The 24,001-nt window shown below is 41.5% G+C and overlaps 1 protein-coding gene across 1 annotated transcript in view; it reads right to left on the bottom strand.

The window, feature by feature from the left end:
• Positions 1–24,001, bottom strand: part of HUNK (hormonally up-regulated Neu-associated kinase) — an 85,712-nt gene that overhangs the window by 13,576 nt on the left and 48,135 nt on the right. Inside the window, exons 4-6 of the mRNA XM_034793649.1 lie at positions 20,461–20,596; positions 18,389–18,516; positions 5,204–5,339 (exon numbers count right to left, since the gene is read on the bottom strand). Of these exons, the coding sequence (XP_034649540.1) occupies positions 5,204–5,339; positions 18,389–18,516; positions 20,461–20,596 (400 nt within the window). The remainder of the gene's footprint in view (positions 1–5,203; positions 5,340–18,388; positions 18,517–20,460; positions 20,597–24,001) is intronic.

Raw genomic sequence — 24,001 nt, 5'->3', positions numbered from 1 at the left:
AGAGACCGAACAAATTATTCTTACAACCCTCCAGATGAGACATTAGAATACTTGTTAGCAATGAGGACACCTGAAGAGTATGCACTAGAGATCTGAAGGCCATTATATAGCTAAGTAATGCAAACACGACTAGCCTTACGTTCTTGTGAAGGTAGCTCTAGTTCAAAAAGCAGCCAAAAATTATTTTAGCAATAAAGAATACCTTCTGATACTTAACTCAGAATACCCTCTGTACTCGAAGATTTTGGGTGCAGTTTTCTATGTGGCTTTCAGCCCTACCACCCTATGCTGTGTTCCATTCAGATCTGACAAACTAAAAAAGGTCAAGGCTAGTTACTACTTGGATGGTAGACTGCCAAGGAACAGCTACAGTATGTGCTGCAGGAAGGGACATTGATCATTAAATACATGGCATTCTTTCCTCTGAGTCAATAGTGAACCAATGGCCCAGCATGGTGCTAAGAGGCACTGCAGTGCTGCAGATGCCACATTTTGATTAAGACATAAAACCCAAGGTCTTGACCACTGTAGTCATTAAACATCCCCTGGCTTCTTTTGGAGGAGAAGAGCTAAAATCCAACTCAGCTACCTACATTCTGCTTACCTATATGTTTCTGTTCTTTCCATTAGATTCGATACATCTTCATCTGCTATTGTTAACTGTTGCTTGGGTGTTTCTCCTTGCATTAAGTAGCTAGCTAGAGTGTTTCATCCCACAGATCAGTGTATTTCAATTGTAGGTGAAGTGAGCTATATGTAACATTTCTATAGCAGTTTGTTAAATTTGTAGAAGTGCTTTGAGGTGGAAGGTATTATATAAAGCTAAGTTATACATAAAATATGTGTGTGTTTGTGCACGCTCTCAATAATGGACTTATCTGAGATGAGGAAGGGATAGCAATAGCCTTGTGCAGTTATAACAGTGCCTTTTACATTGCATTGGAAGGTCAGATTTTCCAAAGAGCTCATTTAGGCTTCTAAATGAATTGATCAGACTTCCAGGTGTGTCCAGCACCCAGTAGCTCCCATTATTTTCAAAAATAATTGTTTTTTAAAAAAAAGATATTCCTTGTTCTCAATAGCTATTTTTGCCACTTATGTAAGTGCCTTACTAAGAACTGCTGGGTGATGAGCTTTTTAAAAAATCTCCATCTCACCCCCTGCATCGCTATTTTTCAGCCGTTACTGCATGTGAGATGGGGCTGACCATAGCAGGACTCTAAATAATATTCAAAATCAAGTCTAGTAAATCTTGACTAGCAAACGTTTCCCTTTGTTCAATATGCTTATTAAAATTCATTTTGTACTAAGGGACTGCTTTTAGGGTTTTTTTTTTTAAGAAGTTAATAGGCAAACTGTATCTGCTGCTGTATGGTAAGTAAGTCCGTCTTCTGGATAGCAAAAAGAACCCAGGTAATTGTTGTTGGAAGTATTCTGTAAAATGCCAAGTATTTATTGTTGTCAGAGAATTTCTTTAATAAAAGCAAGCTTGTAAAAAGTCAGGGAGAATTATTTTATGAGAAATCTCCTGCATCTCAGTTTTACATCCTCTCCCCATCCACTCCTTCTACCAACTCCCTATCTAAGGAGCATTTAGTGACGCCCATAAAAGGACAGAAGGGGTACCCGTGAGTACAATACATTGCTTTTTGTTAGTTCAATAAAAATAGTGCTTGGGATGAGAGTGGAGATTTGTTGGTGATGAAGTGGTGGATAAGAACTATGGTGTATATCCTGCTCACACACTCTGGCATACATCCAGAGGAACTCTTTCAAAGTTGAATTTAATTGTGTTACTCCAAATTTACATCAATTTAAATGAAAGCAAAATATGGCCCTAAACATTTACAATCAAGAGGATTTTTCTTATCACACTATAATATAGCAACTTGTAGGTAGGTTAAGTTTGGGACCTAAGCTAGTTAAGAACAAAAAAGCACTATAGCGCAAAAATAGAAAGGCAATAATCTACATGACTATGGAACTCCACTGACTTCAGCACAAAAAGGGATCAAATACACGCGGGTCTAATTTTCTGATTTTTCAGAGAGGCAAGTGATGAGAAAAACTGATTTTGTACATACAGTAGAACCTCAGAGTTACAAACACCTTGGGAATGGATGTTGTTCGTAACTCTGTAATGTTTGTAACTCTGAACAAAACATTATGGCTGTTCTTTCAAAAGTTTGCAACTGAACATTGACTTAATACAGCTTTGAAACTTTTCTATGCAGAATTAAAATGCTGCTTTCCCTTATTTTCTTAAGTAGTTTATGTTTAACTCAGTACTATTCTGTATTTGCCTTTTTTTTTTTTTTTTGTCTCTGCTGCTGCCTGATTGCACACTTCAGGTTCCAAATGAGGTGTGTGGTTGACCGGTTAGTATGTAACTCTGAGGTTCTACTGTAATATTTATTGTAAGAGTGATTTTTTTAAAAAAGGGATATTCTTTTAAACTAGACTATGTAGAATACTTCCCCTCCCAGCTAGTTCTTCCATTCTTTCTTGTTTTTTAACTGTTATTACGTTATCGGATGATAACATCTAATTGTCCTTAAAACATAAAAGTTCCATATTGATTTTACTTAAGAAGTGTATATATTTTAAGAGCTGTAAAAGGCACTTATTTTCTTCTAACACCCACCCACCCACACCTTACTCTCTGTATTTCAGGACTCTGATTTTTATTTGTTCTTATATTTAAGGTTCCTTTGCCTTCAAGACAGAATGATTAGTGGGCACTTGGTAAATAAAGGACATTGCACTGCTCTTTTCTCTAACATATTAGACTCCAGCTTCCTTTACAAGTCACCTAAATAATTAAACATATAATCAGTTACACTTGTGATCAAACTCAGAAAGAACACTTCCAATAGTGCAACTCAAGTGCATGCCAGGGATTTAAAAATATATATAAATATAAAAGTGCATCTACAAATGGAGAAGAGTTTTAAATCAAATATATTTCAAGCCTTCTTTGTGTTGTTTTTAGTGGAGATAAGACTAGGAGTGAGAGTATTAAGTTACCCACACAGCTCTCAGTTACAGTTACATTTGCTTAACAGATGCCACGTTTAGTAGATTGATTAGACTCATTATGACAGTGATTTAATTAGCATAATGACTCATTCAGTTTACACTTATTTTCCCTTTCTTTAACACAAAATGTTCATATGTACCATACTTTAGCACAGTCCAATGCACCAGGATTCCTCAAATCTGCTGTGTATGTTTTGTTTTAGCTTAATTAGACTTGGTATCAGGACAAGAATCCTGAGATAATGATTCATCTCATTCTCTGCCACATCCCTTGTAAACCAACCACTCTTATATTCCTTCTTTATATTCCAGCCATGAATGTAGCCAATCACGTTTCCCTGCACCACAACTCTGTGTTCCCCTGTATGCCAGCCTAATGATTCATTGTTTCACTGGATCTCTCTTATGAACTTTCTTTCCAGAATAAAAGACCTCAATCTCACTCAAATTCTATCCTCCCATTTTTCGAGAACTAGAAGCTGCTATTTTCTTTGTGACTCTAGGCTTGCAATCCTTGGGCATAAGCCCACAGCTGGTGCTGAATTGCGTATTACACAAAAGCTATTACATTTTGACTAGTGGTTCCATCCACAAAGGGGATTTAGACTCGTGGTTGCAACACCTAAGGTTTAGACGCCCTGCCACATAAAGGTAAGTACCCAGGCTTCCTGTACAATGCATGCGGAGAGTTAGGCACCTAAGAATGGAATTCACAAAAGTCACCACGCTGAGCTGCTGAAGCTAGCCAGTAGGAAATGCTGAGAAGAAGGGTGTGGCCAAGCCCCTCAAAATCAGATAGGTGCCTAACTGTGGGCTGGTGGCATATGCCTGTCTCCACTCAGGATTCTCACCATGATCCCTCTCCTGGAGTTAGGCACCTAAACCAGACCTGCTCTTTCCCACAGAATGTCAGAGAGCCAGGTTCAAATCTTCCCCTCTGCCTGATTTGGAACAAAGACTTGAACCCGATTCTCACTGCTCTGGGAGGCAGGCGGCAGGGGGGAGAAAGGGGCGCAGCTAACCACTTAGCTACATAATCATGCTCAGTCTGTGTCTGGCCCAATGAATGTTTAAGTATATTGTACAAAAACTGAACAGCTTAAGCAAGAGAGAGTCCCACCCCAGAGCTCACCAGGGAGTGGGGAGACCTGGGTTCCGGTCCCCATTCCATATCAGGCAGAGCAGGAATGTGAATCTAGACCTCCCACATCCTGGGTGAATACATAAACCACTGAGCTATAAGGCACAAGGCAAAGGGGAGGGGAGGCGGGGCACACACCATGCACTCCTCCTCTGATTGCATGCTTTGTGTGGGGCCCAATCTGACAGACAGCGTTTGGAAACACCTACTGCATCAGGCAGTATGGATTAGGTGTGAGCTAGACACCGAGCAACTCAGCAGTGTCAGGATGTAGCTGGCACTGCACATGTTCACTGGCCAAAACTTAGGTGCCAACAGTGTAAGCGGCCAGGGTTTTGAGGATGTAAATTTTGGACTTAGGTGCCGAAAGTGACATTTAAGCACCTAAATCCCTTGGTGGATCTAGCCCTAAGTGTACCAAAAATAGCACTTTTTCCCCTCAGCTGCATACACACTTAGCCATGAGATCTGTCATCCACCTGAACCTGGTCATATGTCTCTGTGTCTGTTGAGGTGTTCAAGGTCAATACTCATCTAAGCAGGTTCATCTAACTCTGATCCTTCCCATAACGGTTACCATAATAACGTTGTATTTATCACACAGAATCTAAGCTGGAGTTTTAGAAAGGCAGTAACTTCCAATGACACAGTAATATCACTCCAACGGCAAACAAAGGGGTGCCCAAGACTGATGTACAATGTGCTGCCCCCATCAATTCTGAGAAGCTCCAGGAGTCAATAAGTATGTGGTCTTGATCCTGGGTCACCATGGAGCAGTATGGCATCTCTCTGCTAGTTTAAGGAAGTCATTTTGACTTTTGCACTAAGAACTCTCTCAAAACTGGTAACATCTCCCATTTATTTCAGGCCCAGTCCTGAAATAAGCATAAGCAGTCCTTACTCATGTATGTAATCCCAGTGAGTTCAATGGGACTTTGTTATCTGAGTAAGAGTATCCAGGATCAAGACTCTAATGGTTTAATGTGTTCTCACATTTGCAAAGTATTGTATTAATTAAAATACCTGTTTGGATACGTGACATTATGCGGTGCTTTCCCAGGGTAATTCTCATTAAGCCAACGATTTGCTAAAGCTTGCTGGATGTTTGGTCTCTTTGCAGGATCTGGCTCTAGCAGAGATTGTAGAAGGTTTATGGCCGCTGTGAAGACATTAAGAAAAGACAACAGCTGTGTCATATGCTTTACAACTTAACTTAGCAACTGAGTTACTATGGTAAATAACCTTACCAAAAATATACTACCAAGCAACGGTTTCCTTTATGATGTGCTCTAATGTCCCTGAGAAAATTATCTGATAAGGAGTTAATCCATATGTAAAATAAATAATGTTTTATGGAATCGTAAATGAGAAGAGGGACAATGATCTGTGTGTGCTCTGAAGGTAACCTTCATGCTTTGAGAAAAAAAAACCCAGCAGGGTGAGAGGCATTTGTTCCAAATTAGCCCCAAACCCTGACTCTGGTCAGATAATACTATTCTAGACACGAGGATCATAACATGCACCAGATCTAATTTTCCATTAAAAAAAAAGGAAAAAATCTTTGATACAAATCTAATCTAGAGACTTCCCTGTGCAACATTATTTCAATAGCAAATTGTCTGGGACAAACAGTAAGAGAAGTCATCTGGAATTTTACCTGTCTAGAGATCTGGCCCAATATTAAACATGAGAGAGGAGAGAACATAGCCCCAGTTCAGTAAAACATTTTAGCACATACTTCAGTGGGACCTAAGCACATTCTTAAGTGCTTTCCTGAATCAGGGCCTTAGCATTACAATCACTTCTTCATTATTTAAATATTCCCTCGCCAATAACGTAAGGGTTTCTTCCTTATACATCCCTTCAAAAATTCAGCGGAAGTATAATGTTAGAGGCCCAAGGTGCAATCTAAAAAAGGAACTTCATGCCCCTGGTGTGGGGCTGAGCAGCCTCACCTCCCATTAACCTCCGATCAGTACCAGTGCTCAGTATCACACAGCATCAGGCCCGGGGGACCAAATTAGTTTCTCAGTTAAAATGGTGCATCCATACTGAAATCAACGATAAGAGACTTTGACCCAATTAAAACAGAGCAGTAAACTTAGTGGGTTCATTTCTGTTTTCAGATATGAACCTCTGTACTTCCATTGACTGCCACAGAGTTGCAAGAGAGAATCTGAAGGCAGCACTGGGCCTATGTTTTGACTCCATTCCTTTCGAGTTTTCCATCAAAGAATCTCAAAGTGCTTTACAAACATTCATTGACGTCATGCCTCTGAGGTTGTTAGTTACAAGGAGAGATAAAGTGACTGGCCCAAGGCCACACAGGAAGTCAGTATTTGAGCTGGAAATTTATCTCCGTTTTGACTTTGAATTTTAATCTCCAGACCATCATGGCTAAATCCTGCCTTCTGCTTGTGCAATCTTAAGGAATTTAATATGCTCTCTAGAATTCTTCATGGATCAGACACAGAAACCTAATGTTGGAGATGTTTTTTTTTTAAAGATTTTGTACATGAGATCACCCAAGTGCTTGCAGTCAGCCTCACGTATGCCGAAATTAGACACATTATACGCACCAGAGAAGCCACCAAATATAATAACGTGGCTAGCACACATGGGCTACATGCTAAGGAAAAAATAGTCAGCCGAGCTGCCAAAAGAATTCCAGATGAATTCCACAGCAAACACCAAAAGCAATGTACTCGCTTCTTGCTTATAGACCATTAATCTTGGGTCAGTGGATACTACCCACTTGTTTTATGCCGTTTTTGTCTTTTACAACTGAATCCATTTTTGCACTAGAGTAGCAATGGCATAGCCTCTTCACCATCGTCCCAAATGCTCTACATGGACTGCCATGTACACAGTAATCAATGGGCATCTCAGGGGCCAGAAACACAAACAATCGGCTTCTTTATTCCCGTCCCCTCCTTTGTGTTAGGAGAGCAGCATGTTCGCTCTCTAGGCCGGGATGTAACCATTTGAAAAGGGCATAAATGTTAACTAAAGATAAAGTGCACTTGCCTTTAAAAGGCTCTTGTCTGCAGTCATGTTGTTATCCAGTCCCCTCCCTTATGTACATCACTGGTCCTTTCAGCGTGCTCAGCTCAGGAAGTCACCATGAAGCCTGGTCTATGCGGGGTCAGGAAGAGGAAGTGTGTGCCTATGTTCTAAAGCAGATCAGTGGATAACGTATGACTGAAGTTGTGAATTTTCTGTTGTATTTTTATGCCTGGCAGTGACTTTCTTGACTTAGTATTGCTACCCAGTGGGTGCAAGAAGTTAAAATGCTCCTGTGCCAGAGCAGGAGACATGAGGTGTTTGGGATGATAGGAATGGCTCCTTCGGGGCTGACTAGAACCAACCCATTTCAAGGAAGGATCCAGAAAGACAACAGGAGCCTCAGCTACTGAACATCTGACACCTAACAGTGGGAAGCTCCAGCAGGTGGAACATGGGAACTCAGCAGGGCTCCCCAGCAGGAGGACAATAGCCCAAAAGGTGTCAGATGTCTGCGTTAAGAGCTGAGCTCACAGAGACACAGGAAGCTCCTGCCTGGGATTGAGAATGGAAAAAGACAGAGAAAAGAAACCCTGATGGTTCCTATAGCAGAATGGCTCAAGAGAGCCCTGGTGTGGGCTACTGCCTTAACCTTTGCTTCTTTATGCCAACTAAGAACTTCCCAATGCTGCATTCCAGTTGACTGATAAACCCTAGTCTGTTTTGAAAAGGCTGCCTGGTGTCACTGCAAATGCTTGCAGAGGTGCACTGATCCCTGAAGAGGGTGCAAGTCTCTGAACAAGAATCCTTCCCAGTTGGACTTGCTGGACAGAGCTCACAGTGAGAAGCAGGAGTGCTGGAGCCCCGTGGCTGAGTCTCAGGGCTTGGCTACACTTGCAGATGTAGAGCGCTGGGAGTTAAACCACCCTTCAGAGACCGCAGCAGGGAAAATGCTGCCGTGTGTTTACTCTGGCAGCTGCAAGCACACTGGCGTGGCCACATTAGCAGCTCTTGTAACACCACAGAGAGCAGTGCATTGTGGTAGCTATCCCAGCATGCAAGTGGCTGCAGTGTGCTTTTCAAATGGGGGGAGGGTGTGGAGTGTGACAGGGAATATGTTGTGTGTATGTGGGGGGACAGTGTGTTTTGGGGGGCAGAGAGTGTGTCAGCATGCTGTCTTGTAAATTCAGAGAGCAGCAGACACCCCCTCCCCCGCCTCTCTCTCTCACACACACTCGCAGCAGCAGCATTTCACAGTAATGGTTTGCTTTGTCCTGGAGCAGATAAGCTTTGAAAGGGGATATCCCCATGCCTGCAGCCGAGTTCAAAACAATGACAAGAATGGCCACTTGACTTCAGGGGATTATGGGACGTTTCCGGAGGCCACTCACAGTGCAGTAATGCAACACGTCGTCCACAGTGACTCCCGGGCGTTTCAGCCAGGGCGCAGCAAGTTCTATGCTTCTCGTGGAGGTGGATTACCAGGAGCGCTCCAGCTGCAGAGTCTAGGCGCTCTACGTGCCTTGCCAGTGTGGACACCTCAGGATTTAGGACGCCCGGGGCTGATTTAATGCGCTTTAACTTGCAAGTGTAGTCAAGCCCTCAGAGGCATTGAGGCCATGTGGCCTATCTTTTAGGAACAGTGGGACGCCTTCGGGGTCTAGCACATTGAATGGGGACTGTTTAAAAGTTGGGCCATAGCACAGATCCTGTGGATTCATGACATAAGGAGGGGAGAGATTTGTATTATGTAAGTCAGGATGAGGTTCTGTAGGTGCTGAGTTCTACCAACTTGAGAGCCTCTGTGTTCAACATCCTACAGAAACTGGGGCCCTGAGAGACTATCCAATTTAGACAGCTTACTGTCAAGAAGTTTACATTTGGCAGACAGAGAATTACGATTATGCAGTTACCAGGTCACCTAAGCATGAACTGAATTTTTGTAAAGTTATTTCTATCTTCATAAATCATTAATTACCATGTGCTATTTTAGCTTAAATCTCTCCTGACTTTTCCATATTTTCATACGACAATAATATTGCAGTAACAGCAGGGAAAGACTGGAAACCTGTCCATAAATCTTTTGGAACTTGATGTTATGGCTGTTCCATGAGCATCCTGCAACTGCAATCCTCATGTCACGTTTCTTAGGTAAAGAATTCTCTATTATCAAGAACAACAAATCCATTGTTCTTCTGTTTTGACTTATGACTTTCCATTTTTCCCATTTCCCCAATTATAAAATGCACCTCCCAATAGATTCTGAGCACAGTTACAACAGTGCACAATGCTTATTGAAAGTGTTATGTAAATAAACTCAGTCCCCAAATGAGTTCAATTCCCTATACGAGCTCCCTTTTCCTCCAGCAAATGACTAAGTGGATGAGACTTATACCATACTAGAAAGATCAAAAGATTCACGATGGATTAAATGAATTCCAGAGGCAAGAACCCTCCACTGAGATTGCTCTGCATCTAGTATCTAGAAAAAGTACCTCAGTTAATCTTAAGCGTTGTGATGGCACAGAAGGAGAGAGGCAGTTTCTCAGTTAGCCAGGATCCAAACCCTACAGGCATAAGTAGGGCCCTACCAAATTCACGGCCATGAAAAAAGCATCACGGACGGTGAAATCTGGTCTCCTCGCGTAAATCTGGTTTTTTGTGTGCTTTTACCCTATACTATACAGATTTCATGGGGGAGACCAGCGTTTCTCAAATTGGGAGTCCTGACCTAAAAGGGAGTTGCAGGGAGGGGGGTCACAAGGTTATGTAGGGGAGTTGCGTTACTGCTACCCTTACCTCTGTGCTGCTGCTGCTGGTGGCAGCCCTGCCTTCAGAGTTGGGTGGCTGGAGAGTGGCAGCTGCTGACTGAGGACCCAGCTCTACAGCCAGCAGCACAGAAGTAAGGGTGGCAATACCAGACCGTGCCATCCTTACTTCAGAGCCGCTGCCACACCAGCAGCACAGCCTTCAGAGCTGGGCTCTCGGCCAGCAGCTGCCGCCCTCCAGCCACCCAGCTCTGAAGGCAGGGCTGCCACCAGCAGCAGCAGCACAGAGGTAAGGGTAGCAGTAACGCAACTCCCCTACATAACCTTGTGACCCCCCCCGCCCCCACACACACACACACAACTCCTTTTTGTGTCAAGACCGCTACAATTACAACACCAAGAAATTTCAGATTTAAATAGCTGAAATCATTAAATTTCTTATTTTTAAAATCCTATGACCGTGAAATTGACTAAAATGGACTGTGAATTTGGTAGGGTCCTAGGCATAAGACCTAACCCCATGAATTGTACGGAAAAGCAAACATGAAGCTAACAGATCGATCTTTGGAGGTGGAGCATGTTACATATGAAGTCAGATGTAAATAAAACTGTTATACCATTCCCTTGGTCCATGCTGAACAAAGTAGCTGAGCTAACAAAGGTATAACTGAATTATCCAGCCAACTGTTGTTTATCTTCATCTATGATGAAATCAAGGATGGTGCTAATCTTGTTAGCCACTGACCTTACACTTGACAGAATTTTCTTTCTGTGGTATAATTTTGGGATAATGTTTGTTCTCTTTACCGTTTCAAGACCAATATCACTGGAAACTTAGTTTCTCTTTAAATTTCATTCAGATACCAAGCTCAGTTTTAAAAAGTTGTAGAACGAGTTTTATTAATAGGAATACAAACATTCTTCTGTTTTGACACTGAGAAGCCACATTCCTTGCAGTGGTCAGAAACAATTTGGTTTCTATTGTTTAGAGAATGCCGAATGTGAATGTCTGCTTGGTGAAATTATGCATAGAATTGCTGTCTGTACTACTGACCACATGAAACAAGCTAAGGCAATTTCATACCATTGAGCCATAAGTTAGACACAATTTTTAAAACCCCTTAAAACTGTATTAGCGATAGAGGTCATTAGATGATGCAACTCATTTATGGAATTTTAACTAACACCTCATTTTCTGCTTCACAGGGTTTGCTTAATGGCACGTACGCTCACACACTCTGGAGGTACTGTTTGATAGGCTTTACAAACACAATCATTGGGATGCAGTAATTAAAAGATAAAATACCAGTGAATGTATGGACTATCAAGAGTTCTGTAACATAAATAAGTTGTAATAAGCAGAGAGAGGGAAAGCCCTTAAAATAAAAGAAACTGAGATTAAACTTGAATGCTCTACAGATGTGGTTCCCAAACTTTTTAGTACTGCAGCTTTCTTACAAATATTTAAAAACTTGGTGGCTTTCCAAAACCAAATGTCTTTTTTTTTTTTTAACCAACTCAGAACACTAGTTTCAAGAGAGACACTATAACCTGGACAGTTTGGGGACTTTATTCAACCACATACAATTTGTTTAAAGATATAATCTAATCTAATCCATGTTTTTAAAACTATAATTAAAAATATGGATTTGGGGGTGTGTTTGGACATAGTCCAAGATTTTAGTGAAAATATTGGGTCTTTTTCAAACTGCACAGTTTGCCTGATGGTTGACTCTCTGATAGCACCAGCCATAAGTCATTTTTCAAAATTTAAATTATTTCTGTGTTTAGTTTTCACAGAAATCATTGCTCAAAGCCCAGACTCACCGAGTATGTTTACACTGCACTTACACACCCACCGCTGGCCTGGGTCAGCTGACTTGGGCTTGCACAGCTCGAGTTGCGGGACTGTAAAATTGAGGTGAGACGTTCGAACTCTGGGACCCTCCCCCATGTGGGGTCCCAGAACTTGGGCTCCAGACTGAGCCCAAACGTCTACACCACAATTTTACAGCCCTGTTGCCCGAGCCCTGCGAGCCTGAGTTAGCTGACATGAGACAGCAGGGTGTTTAATTGCAGTGTAGACACACCCACAGAGATGAATGGAAGCAGCACTTTTATAGCTTCTACTGAGTTTTTCATACCCTCCTTTAACAGAATCCAGAATTCCTGCTTTCTTAGATTTGAAAACTTTGTCTTGAGTGTGTGATCAGTTGTCTATTCCAAGAGATTTTCTTGAGCACGAAAGCTTGAGGTTGGAATGGAGTCAACTGTTATTGAGAATGGGATTTGAATCCAGTTGGTATTTGGAGATTCATGTTCAATTCCAGAAAAATATTCATCAAAAAGGGAATACAATCCAGACACATGAGCTAATATTTGGTCTCTAAGAGGTTTTGATCACTTTCACTCTGTTCTTTTTAAAAGTCTGATAACACTGGAAACATCTTGGTAACTCCCTTTTAAACGTAGCATCTCCAAAGACAAAGCTTCAAGAATCCCCTGATTTTCTCTAGTATATTTTCTCAAATATATCTAGTATACTTGTATTCCTTCCTTGAAGTATTAGATTCAGTATATTCAGTATGCCAAACATGTCCACCAGGTAACTAACATAGTCAAGTCCACATTTACATATGTAATCTGCAAGGTCTGTTTTCCTAAGGAGGAATATTCTGATTTTGTCACACAATTCAAGGACACGTTGTAACATTTTCCCATGTGACAACCACCTAATTTCACTGTAAAACAGAAGCTGAGTGTGGGCAGAGCTCTTTGCTTCACACAGAATATTGAAACAATGTGTTCACTGCCCAGGATTTTATAAGTAGGACCCTACCAAATTCATGGTCCATTTTGGTCAATTTCACCACCACAGAATTTTAAAAATCGTAAATTTCATGATTTCAGCTATTTAAATCTGAAATTTCATGGTGTTGTAACTGTAGGGGTTCTGACCCAAAAAGGAGTTGTGGGGGGGGGGGTCACAAGGTTATTGTAGGGGGGGTTGTGGTACTACTACTCTTATTTTTGCGCTGCTGCTGGTGGAGGTGCTGCCTTTAGAGCTGGAGAGCGGTGACTGCTGGCCAGGAGCCCAGCTCTGAGGGTAGCACCGTCACCAGCAGCAGTAAGGATGGCACTGCCACCCTTATTTCTGTGCTGCTGCTGGCTGGGTGCTGCCTTCAGAGCTGGGCAGTAGGCCAACAGCCGCCCTCTCCGGCAACCCAGCTCTGAAGGCAGCAGTGCAGAAGTAAGGGTGGCAATATGTGATTCCCCCCCCTAAAATAACCTTATGACCCCCCCTGCAACTTCCTTTTGGATCAGGACCCCCAATTTGAGAAACGCTGGTCTCCCCCATGAAATCTGTATAGTATAGGGTAAAAGCACACAAAAGACCAGATTTCATGGCGGGAGACCAGATTTCACTGTTCATGACGTGTTTTTCATGGCCAGGAATTTGGTATGGCCCTGCTTATAAGATTAACTATTTAAACATTGAGGGCCTCGTGTACTTCAGGTTGCAACTTCTTTGAGCCAAAGCTTGGTGATGAATCATGCAGTGTATCCAAATTGCTGCTCGTGTCACTTTCTTTACTCATAATTCAAGCCCACTGTTCTTTCCAGTCCTGGCTGCTGCCCCATCAGTGCATAGCCCCACACACATAGCCCAGTCGAGACCTTCATCTACTATGAATTAATTGAGGATTTTGAACATTTCTTCACCGGTTGTTCAGATTGGGATTTCTTTGAGGAAGAGAATTTCTTCAACTACTGTACCGGCTTTGACAAATCTTCACGTAACACCGAAGCTGAGCCTGAAGCTTGGCTATGTCTGCAGATTTATCAAGCTGCAATGCAAAATATTAACTCTTCTTCACTTGTTCTATCAACTGGCCCTGGAAGTTCTCTGCAAGAGCATCGGTGTGTCGATGGATGGTATTATTTGGCATAGGAATGGTTTTCAGTGTCATGGCTGCATGTTTCCCAATCATAATTCTACACACGTCTATTGCTGCTGGAAATTGATAGGACTTGCCAGTGTTGTGTGCGTGTTCGCATTTCGCAATTCACATGGCCGCACCAAAAGGTGATTCTATGGCTTTCTGAGGAACAGTGCTTCTTTAGACATGACTTTTTTTTTGCCACTTTAATTCTTCTTGTATCTGAAGTGAAAATTCATGCCTCTTGTTTACAGATTCTGGGTGTTTGGTTTCCAAATGTCTCTAATTTCCCAGGCCTTGCACTCTCAATTACTAACACTTGAAAACAAATGACACGCTGTGGCTGTGGATTTTCCACAGTAATAGCAAGACACAAAAATCCACACATAATGTAACTATTGTCATAGTATCTACTTTGCTTCCTTTTCTGTTTAACTTTATGAAAATCATCTTCCTCTTCAGCCCAATGATTGTTACATATAGGCTTAGCATTTGGCAAAAATCATTCCATTATAAAGAGGAGATACACCTGTCTCTACCTCAACTGTGGGCTTTCAGCTGAGAGACTTCCAGCTGACTGACTCCTCCAACAGGAAGGCTCCCTGCAGGAGAGAAGGGCACAGAGGGTGTGTCTATGCTACAGCTGGGACGAAGTCTCCCAGCCCAGGCAGACACACTTGTGCTATCTTCACTCCAGATAGCATGCTAAAAATAACGCTGTGGATGTTGCAGCAGGGACGGTCTCTCAGATTAGCCACCTGAATCCAAGCCCACCCGATCCCCTGGATCTGGGCTCCGGGTGCTAGCCCGAGATGCCACCAATGCCACAACATCCACACTGCTATCTTTAATGTGGTAGCTTGAGTTTGCGCGAGCCTGTCTACCCAGGCTGCGAGGCTTGCTCCCAACTGTATTGTAGATATACACAGAGACTCCCAGCCCTGGCAGCAGCATGAGAAGCAGAACCCTTAGTTAAAACACGGGTGATTTTTAAGGCAAGTTTAGTGGTCTCTTAACTAGAAAACAAAAAATGGGCGAAGCAATTCCATTTTACTCCCAAACACTCATGGGGTCCTCATGAACCCTTTGTGGCTCCCCAAGGGAGTTATGGCTCAGAGTTTGGAAAGCACTGTGTAGATGAACACCCTTTTGGAAGTATTCCTGTAGTCCTCACTTCATCTCTCTATTCCCAAAGGAAAATATCTGAGGTACAGAAGAAGTAAAGAGAGAAGCCAAGAATCTGTGCGAGGTTGCTGTCAAGCTCTTTACCAATGGAAATGTTGTTAATCTAAAACCAATACCAGGATGGCTCTGTTGTCTAAGAGGCCAAATGCAAAAAGGATTCCTAGAAGGAAGACTGAACACCAACTTCAAATTCTGGCCCATTGTTGCCATATAGTTGCTTTGGGTGCTCATGGTCACTGAAAATTTTAACTTTTGGATAAACTATTTGTTATTATCTTTTGCAGATTAGAGTGGCTGCTTGTTTGATGTAACTGACTTTGTATTCAAGAAATTATATGTTGATACAACATATACTGCACAGTTAAAGAATCTTTTGCAAATAATTTCTCCTCAGACCTCTACATGCATCAGAAAAATACTCAAACCATTACATGGCTAAAGAAAAAGGGCTGTCTCCCTAAAGAGTTAACAAATTCAACAATTTGCCAAGCAGAGGAGCAGAATAGCTGTTGTCTACTGACCCACAACCTAACAGTGGCAAGAACAAATGTCATCTTAAATCACGGTTTGCCAAATCAGTGAATGTGCAGGTCCCCTGCCTTAAATCAAGAACTGAGGCATACCTTTATGTACAGTAGGGTAAAGGCTAACAGATTTAAGTCTGTTCCATTAATCTTCTATTTCTGAAAGCTCAAAGTAACTACTGTAACTTCCACTGGATAAATAAAATGTTACTTTCGCTGTAGAGCTTCATGTCAGATGGCTACAAATTACACAAAGATGCAATTTTTGGAAGAATTCTGATCCTGACAATGAAAAAGAATAATGGACAAAGCCCACTGGTCCAAGTACACTAGAAAATATCCAGTAAGAAACAGACCTGCATTGGTAGAGGCCTCTCTGAATCCCAACTTTGTATGGTTTTAGCATCACATCCTGGTCCCACTGAGGTCAATAAGAGCTTTGTCATTGACTTCAAGAGGATCAAGATTTGGGACCTCGTCCAGTACAGCATAAAGCAGTTATTATAATCTTACTCATAACACAATTACTCAGTGGAGCTTTAGAAAGTGGACTAGGATATAAAAATGGCAATTTAATGCAACAGAATCCTATCAGAAAGACTCTGGAATGGGAATAGAGAACACTCTAATTGTATGAGATAGATACTGAGACTTGCAGCTCACTCATAAAACACTAGCACATGAATCTTGGGCAGAAGAGGAGTGCCACACGCAGGTCCGGGATGAACAAGGAGCAATGCTGACAGACTCCAAAGAGAGCTTTCTTTAGTTCTCCTCAGTCAGAAGACAGAGGCTGGGATTCAGGGCCTGGAAAGCATGGATGGAAGGGATTTAATAGTAAACAGCAGCAGTAATATTTACCACTTCTACAAACTTGCAATAACTAGGGGGATTCTTGGGGCTCTTTCAGGCACACAGATATCTCCATAGGAGCAAAACACTTTTACAGTGAGTTTCTATAGTGAATGGGAAGTAAACGCTGAGGCTGCACTGATGTAGTGCTTCCATGCAGACCCTACCTATGCCAACAGGAGGGACTCTCCTAAGGGTGTAGGTAGTCCACCTCCTCAAGCGGTGTGGATTTTTCACACACCTGAACGATGTAGTTATAATGACCTAATTTCCTAGTGTAGACCAGGCCTAAGTGAAATTCACATAAATACCTTCATATGTTTCAATGTGAACACGAAAAGTTCCAACCAACTGCACGTTATGAAGGAACAAGTACAATTACATTTGAAAAAGCAAAACACATTCATACATTACACACGTTCATAGATTCCAGGCCAGAAGGGAACATTATGATCATCTAGTCTGACCCCTGTATAACACAGCCCATTGAATTTTACCCAGTGATTCCTAAATGCAACAAATCTTCTAAAATAATGGCTCAGTGACCATGGGCACCTTCTACTGTGAGGAAGGGAACCAGTGGAAAATCCACGCCTTATGTGTACTTCCAACATGCTCTCTATCTGCATTCCTAATCCACCCCTGAATGTTGGACCTAGCTGCATCTCCTCTGCAACTGCCAACATGCCTTCTCTCCCCAACTCTACATAAATAACTGCAAAAGGAGTGCCCACTCTACATGCCCCTAGCTGGTACGCTGCTAATCTGTGGGAGGCAGTCCTTGCTTACAGCCCTCACCGCTGTTCACCATTTTCCTGTCCCCCTCACCATTTTCTACCTTCATAGTCCCTCCAATAACCTGCACAGACAGTCCCCCCTCCCAGCTGCAGCATCAGACCCACCTCCGGATCAGCAACTGATCCCCAATCAGGATTCCCCAACTGCATATCCCTACACTCTACCCACTACCCATCACTCAGCAACAATCCAGTACTACTCCCCCTCGGTACCATCACCCACTTCTCCCTACCTAGTCTTGACTATCCTAACTCCTACACACAGAGTGCTGATCCCCAATTTACAACTCAACGCTCCCAATTCCCTGCCACAACATTCCCATGCTGAGAGCAAGTGAAGGTTCAGAAAGTCCCTCTATCCTCCACCTTGTCCCTCGACTAGCAAATGTGGGCAGTACCTGATAAAAATATATAAAATGATGACTGATACAGAGAAGGCAGGTCGGGAGCATCTGTTCTTCATCTCTGATATCTCAAGAACAAGGGGACATTCAATGAAATTAAAAGGCTGCAAACTCAGAACTGATCAAATGAAATATTTTTTCACACTGTGCATATTTAGACTGTGGAACTCATTGTCACAGGAGGTTAAAAAGATTAAAATTCTGTCTCTGTTTGGAGAATAAGAGGAAAGACCAAATTCTGTATAGGCAAATGAAACCTAAGAAAAAAGCCAGGGTTTTTGACATATGCTGACACAATTTGTGTTGAAGTTTAGCAATGATACTGTTGCAAACGGCAAGGATCTACTATGGGAACAAATATTTTATTATTATTATTAATAATAATAACTAATAATCTTGTAATCTAACTCAGTTGAATCATTTGAAATGAAAAATAGACCAAACACACCAGAAAAACCAGAGCAACTCCACAAATTCCTCTCCACAATACTGCAGCATGCTCATACCTCAGATTCATTGCAACATTGTTCCTCGCTATCTTGTGTTCAAAAAGCAAAGCATTATGTTATTGTGGCACATGCCGATCTTTTTTGTTTTTTAACTCTAATGAAAAAAAATCTACATTCTTTCACAGTTAACATGTTATGCTGGTACAAAATCTTGAAATCCACAGTTAAATGCAATGGTTCCACCTGAATGAATATGAATAGACTTGGGGATGCTGTGCTGATTACCTGTGGAGAGTTGGGCAGGGAAAGGATTCATTTCTTTGTCTACCATTTTCTGGTACAAAGCTCTCAGACTGAATGGCTCCACAGTGAAAGGTAAAGTCCCAGTCAACATAGCATACATATTCACTCCACTGAAAAGAGAAGCAGAGAAGAAACAGTTAAGGAACTAAAAGTATGCCATCAGGAGTGGGGAAAGGCATGTAGGAAAGCGTAGACGTTGCAGTTATCTGCAATACTTTCACTTTAATGTTCAATAACTGTAAAAATAATGTGCAACTTTCATTTCTCTAGGGTCCTCAGAACCTTTGGAATAGGAGCCTGATTCTACTGCTGCTCTGCATGTGGAATGGTCACTGATGTCAGTGGGAGTTTCACATAAAGGTCCCGATCCAGAGCCAATGCCAGTGAAAGACTCCCACTGATATCGATGGACTTTGAATCAGGCCCATAAAGCAGCTCTCTAACAAGACCTGAACAATTCTTGGTATTAACTCCCCAAAACTGGCCAATTCACTGATGAAAACTCGGTTATGTTTCATCTAGTTCTCCTCACTCCTAAAAGGACCTTTAAATTAAATTCCCTTTGAGAATTTACTTTTTCCATTTTGCTGGCAATCTCAGTAACTCGTGCGCAGCATAGAAATGAAGTCAGTGTATGATAAGGTGTCATACTCCATAGCAATAGTGTGGTTAAATACAAGGAAGGCTAGGCACTAACTATATTTTTTCTTAAATTAAAAAAAAATATTGGCACAGGATATTTTTGCTGGTAAAGGTTAAGGGTTTAGAAGAATGGCAGCCTTCTAATTATCTGTATTTCAATCACAGTAAGAGCTTCAGCATTCCACAGTGCTGGTAACCCTATCCCTGATGTAGACGGATGACCCTGTGCAGGAGTGAGAGATTAAGTAGCTGTATGATAGTTTAGCTCTGGATCTCCTCAGAGCAGAGACTACAAATTAGGCTCCGACTTGTAAAGCTCCTTAAAAATGGTTAGTTGTAAAAAGATATGATTGGATCAAATTCAGCCTTGGTGCACTGACGTCAATGGAGTTATAGAAGAAATTAACCCATTGTACATAAGCATACATTTGACTATTCTCTTACTGCTATGTATATCTATGGTCTATCCCTCTTAGCAGTATTAATACCTAGATAACACTTTACATTTTCAAAGGGCTATAAAAAGTTAATTAGTGAATGCTCACAATTCAGGCATGTAAGTTTTGTGATCCCCAATTTACTGACAGGGAAACTGAGTCACGGAGAGGTTAAATGGTTTGCCTGAGGCTGCACAGCCAGTCAGTAGCAGAGCAGGGCTAGAACTTCTACTGCTCAGGAAGGCAGCACCTCTTTAATGTTTGACCTTATGCCACTTTCCCCACTTCTTCCTGCTCATGGATTACAATTGTGTTTATTTCCAACCAGGAGAAGAAACAAGTGTCCGTATATACAGCTGACACCACATATGGGGCAACAGGTGGGCAAATAGAGGAGTGCAGTCCAAGCCTTTCCAGTAATGCAGACACATTGGCTCCAAAACATCTTTAGTATTCCCCTACCTCAGGCAATGGACTCTTTTGTCTGCACTGCATGGACATTAAAAATCTCACAACATTTCTTGTATTTGTATGAGAAAAGGCTTGTCCAAGTTTCCTCAGCTGAAATGTCTTCTCCCTTTACTATTATGTTCTTTATACAGTGATCTGGGTAGTTTCCAGCCTTCATGCCAGAGCTGACTGTATATAATATATGGATTTAGTGGGAGAGTTGGAGATCCTTAGGTGTAAAAGGAACTACATACAGTATATTCTATGCCCTTCGGTGTAAAAACCATATCTTCCTCTGTGTTTGGAAAGTTTTTAGCACATTTTCAGCTCCTCCAAATCTAAATAATCAATATAAAATATAATAAAGTTCATTTTCTAATCCAGATGTCCCCCAAGCAGTGGGTCATGCTATTCCTAGAGAATTTGGTTGATCACAATAACCAAACACTTTAATATATCTGATATGATCTACAGTAAAAAAAATAAATAAATAAAAAATTAGCTGTTACAAGCTACATAACTCACATGGACCAAACGTCTATTTTGGGACCATATTTTTTCCTTGCAAGAAGTTCTGGAGCTGCATAGGCAGGGCTGCCACACTGTGTGCTGAATGGATCAGAGTAACCCAAGATACCCGCACAGTTGCTCAAGCCAAAGTCTGTGAAAAGGAAAGAAATACTAGATAATACACACACATGCACTGAAACATTAGTGAAAAGAATATAGTTTTTCCAGACATATGCAGTCTACTGCCATAATAAGAAATCATCCTGAAAAATAACTTTCAAGAGTTAGCTACCTTTATGGATTGAAAGAATAGAAGATTTTGTCAAGTAATTTTTTAATTTATTCAAGAAACGAAACTTAGGATACAATCTGTTGTCAGATGCACACTTGCAACGGCGTGATTTCAATGGGTGTTGCAGGCATACAGCTGAGAGCAGAATTTGGCCTGCGTGTGCATGTGTATGGGGCAGAAGATGACCTTAAGATTGTCAAATATTTTATATTATTGCAAAATGTTGCTAAAAGGCAAAGTCTAAATCTTAGAGCTTCAAACTTTTTCACTAAATCGTGTAAATGAGCCGTCAACCTTAACAAGAGGTTTTGCTTTCTAGGGCTGTGGTGGTAATATATAAACACAAGGTTGCAGAGTCAGCACTCTGACTCTGAAATGGCAAATAGGGAAAAATATGGGTGGAAAAAAAATTGGGTTTTTTTGGTTTAGGTTTTTTGTTTGTTTGAAGTAATGTATTTGTAGCCCTTAGCGATATATGATCTATCCATGTAAAGTCTCCATTTCCAGTTGAATGTTTTGATTTGATTCATGCTTCTTACAAATTCCCAGAATGCATACAACGCATATGGATCTCAGGGTGATTTAAATGAATCAGTTTAGACAGGAAAACTGAATAATGCCTAGGAAAAAATAAAGTTATAAAGATTACCATGTGAGCTGAAGTGTCTAAGTGAATGCACACGAATACTTTCCACTTGACTGACTATTTGGGAGGAAGGCAAGCACAGAATACATGTGCACTATGCTACATTTGAGCATTCAAAATGTGCTGGAGGGAGTCTGCAGGAGCACATTGTTAAAACTGAAGGAAGGGTTGGGACTATTTCTTGCCTATGATGGAATCCTGTCTGAATACTGATTAATCATCCCTGCCAAAGATGACTTATCCCTGGAGTTTATACAAATACTTCTGAATATTCTCGCTGTTGTTGTTATTATTATTTTGTGCATAGACTGGACCAGATTACATCAAGTGTAAGATAGTTATAAGATTCCTAGGAAGGATACCTCCATAGACCCATACAAGGTCAGGGATGGTCTAGACAGTATTTGGTCCTGCCATGAGGGCAGGGGACTGGACTCGATGACCTCTTGAGGTCCCTTCCAGTCCTAGAATCTATGAATCTATGAATAAGGTCTTACCCTACCACAACCCTGCCCTTTCAAACTGCACAACTTTAACACTGTGCTTTACTGACAAAATACTTAATGAGTCAGATTCTCAGCAGGTGTAAATCAGCACCACTCCACGACACTCAATGGACCTGTGCCATTTTACACTAGCTGAGGATCTGATGCACCATATTTGTTTAAACTATAAATACGTCCAGGGAATTAACTAAATATAAGGTGGTTTGCACAGTGATGCTGTGTCCTTCTTTAGCTGTGCTTACTGAAACAAAAACTCTTTCCTTGCAGAAAACAAATGAGTAGATTCCCCAGTTCTTCACTCTTCCTTTCTTTGCACTACCAAGAGGTGTGCCTTGGACAGGGATTTTATCACAGACTAAAGGGGAACATTTTTGAAGAAGCTCTTTGTTAAAATATTGGTAGTATATGCACTGGGCTTTTAAATAAATATTTACTTTTGATCTTAATGACAGAATGTAATTGGCACTAACACTGATAATTGTAATACTGGTATTGTCTTTATCCAATATCTTTTGTAACCTTTGCTGTTTGCAGAATTAAGATCAAAGACCATCATTGGTTCCTCAAAGTAAATATTATGACATGAGGAAACTCCCTCACTGTTCCTCTTAATGCTGAACCAGGGAACCATCACATTACACCTTCAGGAACACAATAGTGAGCTCAGCATATGGGCTACTGATTAAACTAGACTATTACAGTGATGGGAATGTTACTAAATAACAGGGCCATTAGTACTCTCAGACATTCAATATAAGAACTTATGGGTTAATTCAGCCCTTGTGCAAGCAGGCAAAGCTGCAGCAACTTCAGTGGAGTTGCATCCACTTACACTAGAGCTGCTTTTGGCCCATTATTTCTTGAACAGAATGCCAACCTGTGGTACCAAGAATGCCCCAAGCCGCATAACTAGCATTACGATTGTGTCTTTATCAGATACCTCTGATCAAGGGCTGCTGGCTATAGAGAAGCACATTTATTTCACCCAGACCTCAAAAACCTACTTCTCAGATCTGAGTCTTAGCAAGCAGCTGACAAGGGCGACACTTCATGCAATAAAAGGAATATGTATAACAGACTATAGCCAATGCACTTAATACAAATCACTAACAACTTACTTTAAATCATCCTAATATGTAGCAAAGAAGAACTGACAAAATCAGAAGCCATCATTCTGGCAGTGTGATGCAGAACAGGAGGCAGACTCAAGGAATTAAGCTCTCATTTGTATGCGTGAGTAAGCAGAGGCATTCTGTTACTGAGATAACTTGTATTAAGTTCCTTAGGGCAGGCACTGTCTTTGTCTGTGTTTTGTATAATACCAAGCACACTGGCATCTAATACAGAATGTAACTCTTATGTTGATCAAAGTAAAAAATAAATAAAAAATGTTTTGGTTACTTGAAGAGCAATGACCTAATACAGTCATCTGATTTCAAAAGTTCCTGTTTACTCATGCATTCCCATGGGAACTGAATTCCCAGAGTCCTATTCCACATCAGACTGCAGTCCCTGCCCCAAGGAGCTTACCATAAGTTATCTTAGTAGCTGAACATCTCTGCATATTCATGCAAAGAAAGGAGAGCTTCATCCTCCAAATCAGACTCATTGCCACTCAGAAACCCTTGCTGGAAAGCATCCGTACAATGACAGCCTCCGCCGAGAGACCTTTCATAGTTATGGTGATATAAAATATTTCATTATCATCTAAATGAGAGAGTGTGCAGGGGAGCCGGGAGGGGCAGATTCTCTCAACACAAGTCTGCCAGTAGAGAATTCCCCCTACACAGAAGAGTTCCTCTGCTCGCAGAAGGCTGGCAGAGGCAGCTCTGCTGCCAGCTGCCCCCTTTAAGGGAAATGTGAGGGCATGGCCGGGGCAGGACAGGGTGGAGGCATGGCACGAATCTCCACTACACTCAATCCTCCACTTGGTGTAAGTTAGAGCTGCCTCTGTGCCCTAACCTGCTGGGGATCCTGAATCAGGAGCTGCAACCAATTCCCTGTGGTCCCTCTTCTCTGTTCCACCCAAACGTAGCTCCAATGGAATGAATCAATAGACTTTTTTCAACCTTTTTTCATTTGTGGACCCCTAAAAAATTTCAAATGGAGGTG

This window comes from Trachemys scripta, chromosome 1 (assembly GCF_013100865.1).
Source record: "Trachemys scripta elegans isolate TJP31775 chromosome 1, CAS_Tse_1.0, whole genome shotgun sequence".
Taxonomy (NCBI): Eukaryota; Metazoa; Chordata; order Testudines; family Emydidae; genus Trachemys; species Trachemys scripta.
This window is presented reverse-complemented; position numbering and strand designations above follow the sequence as displayed.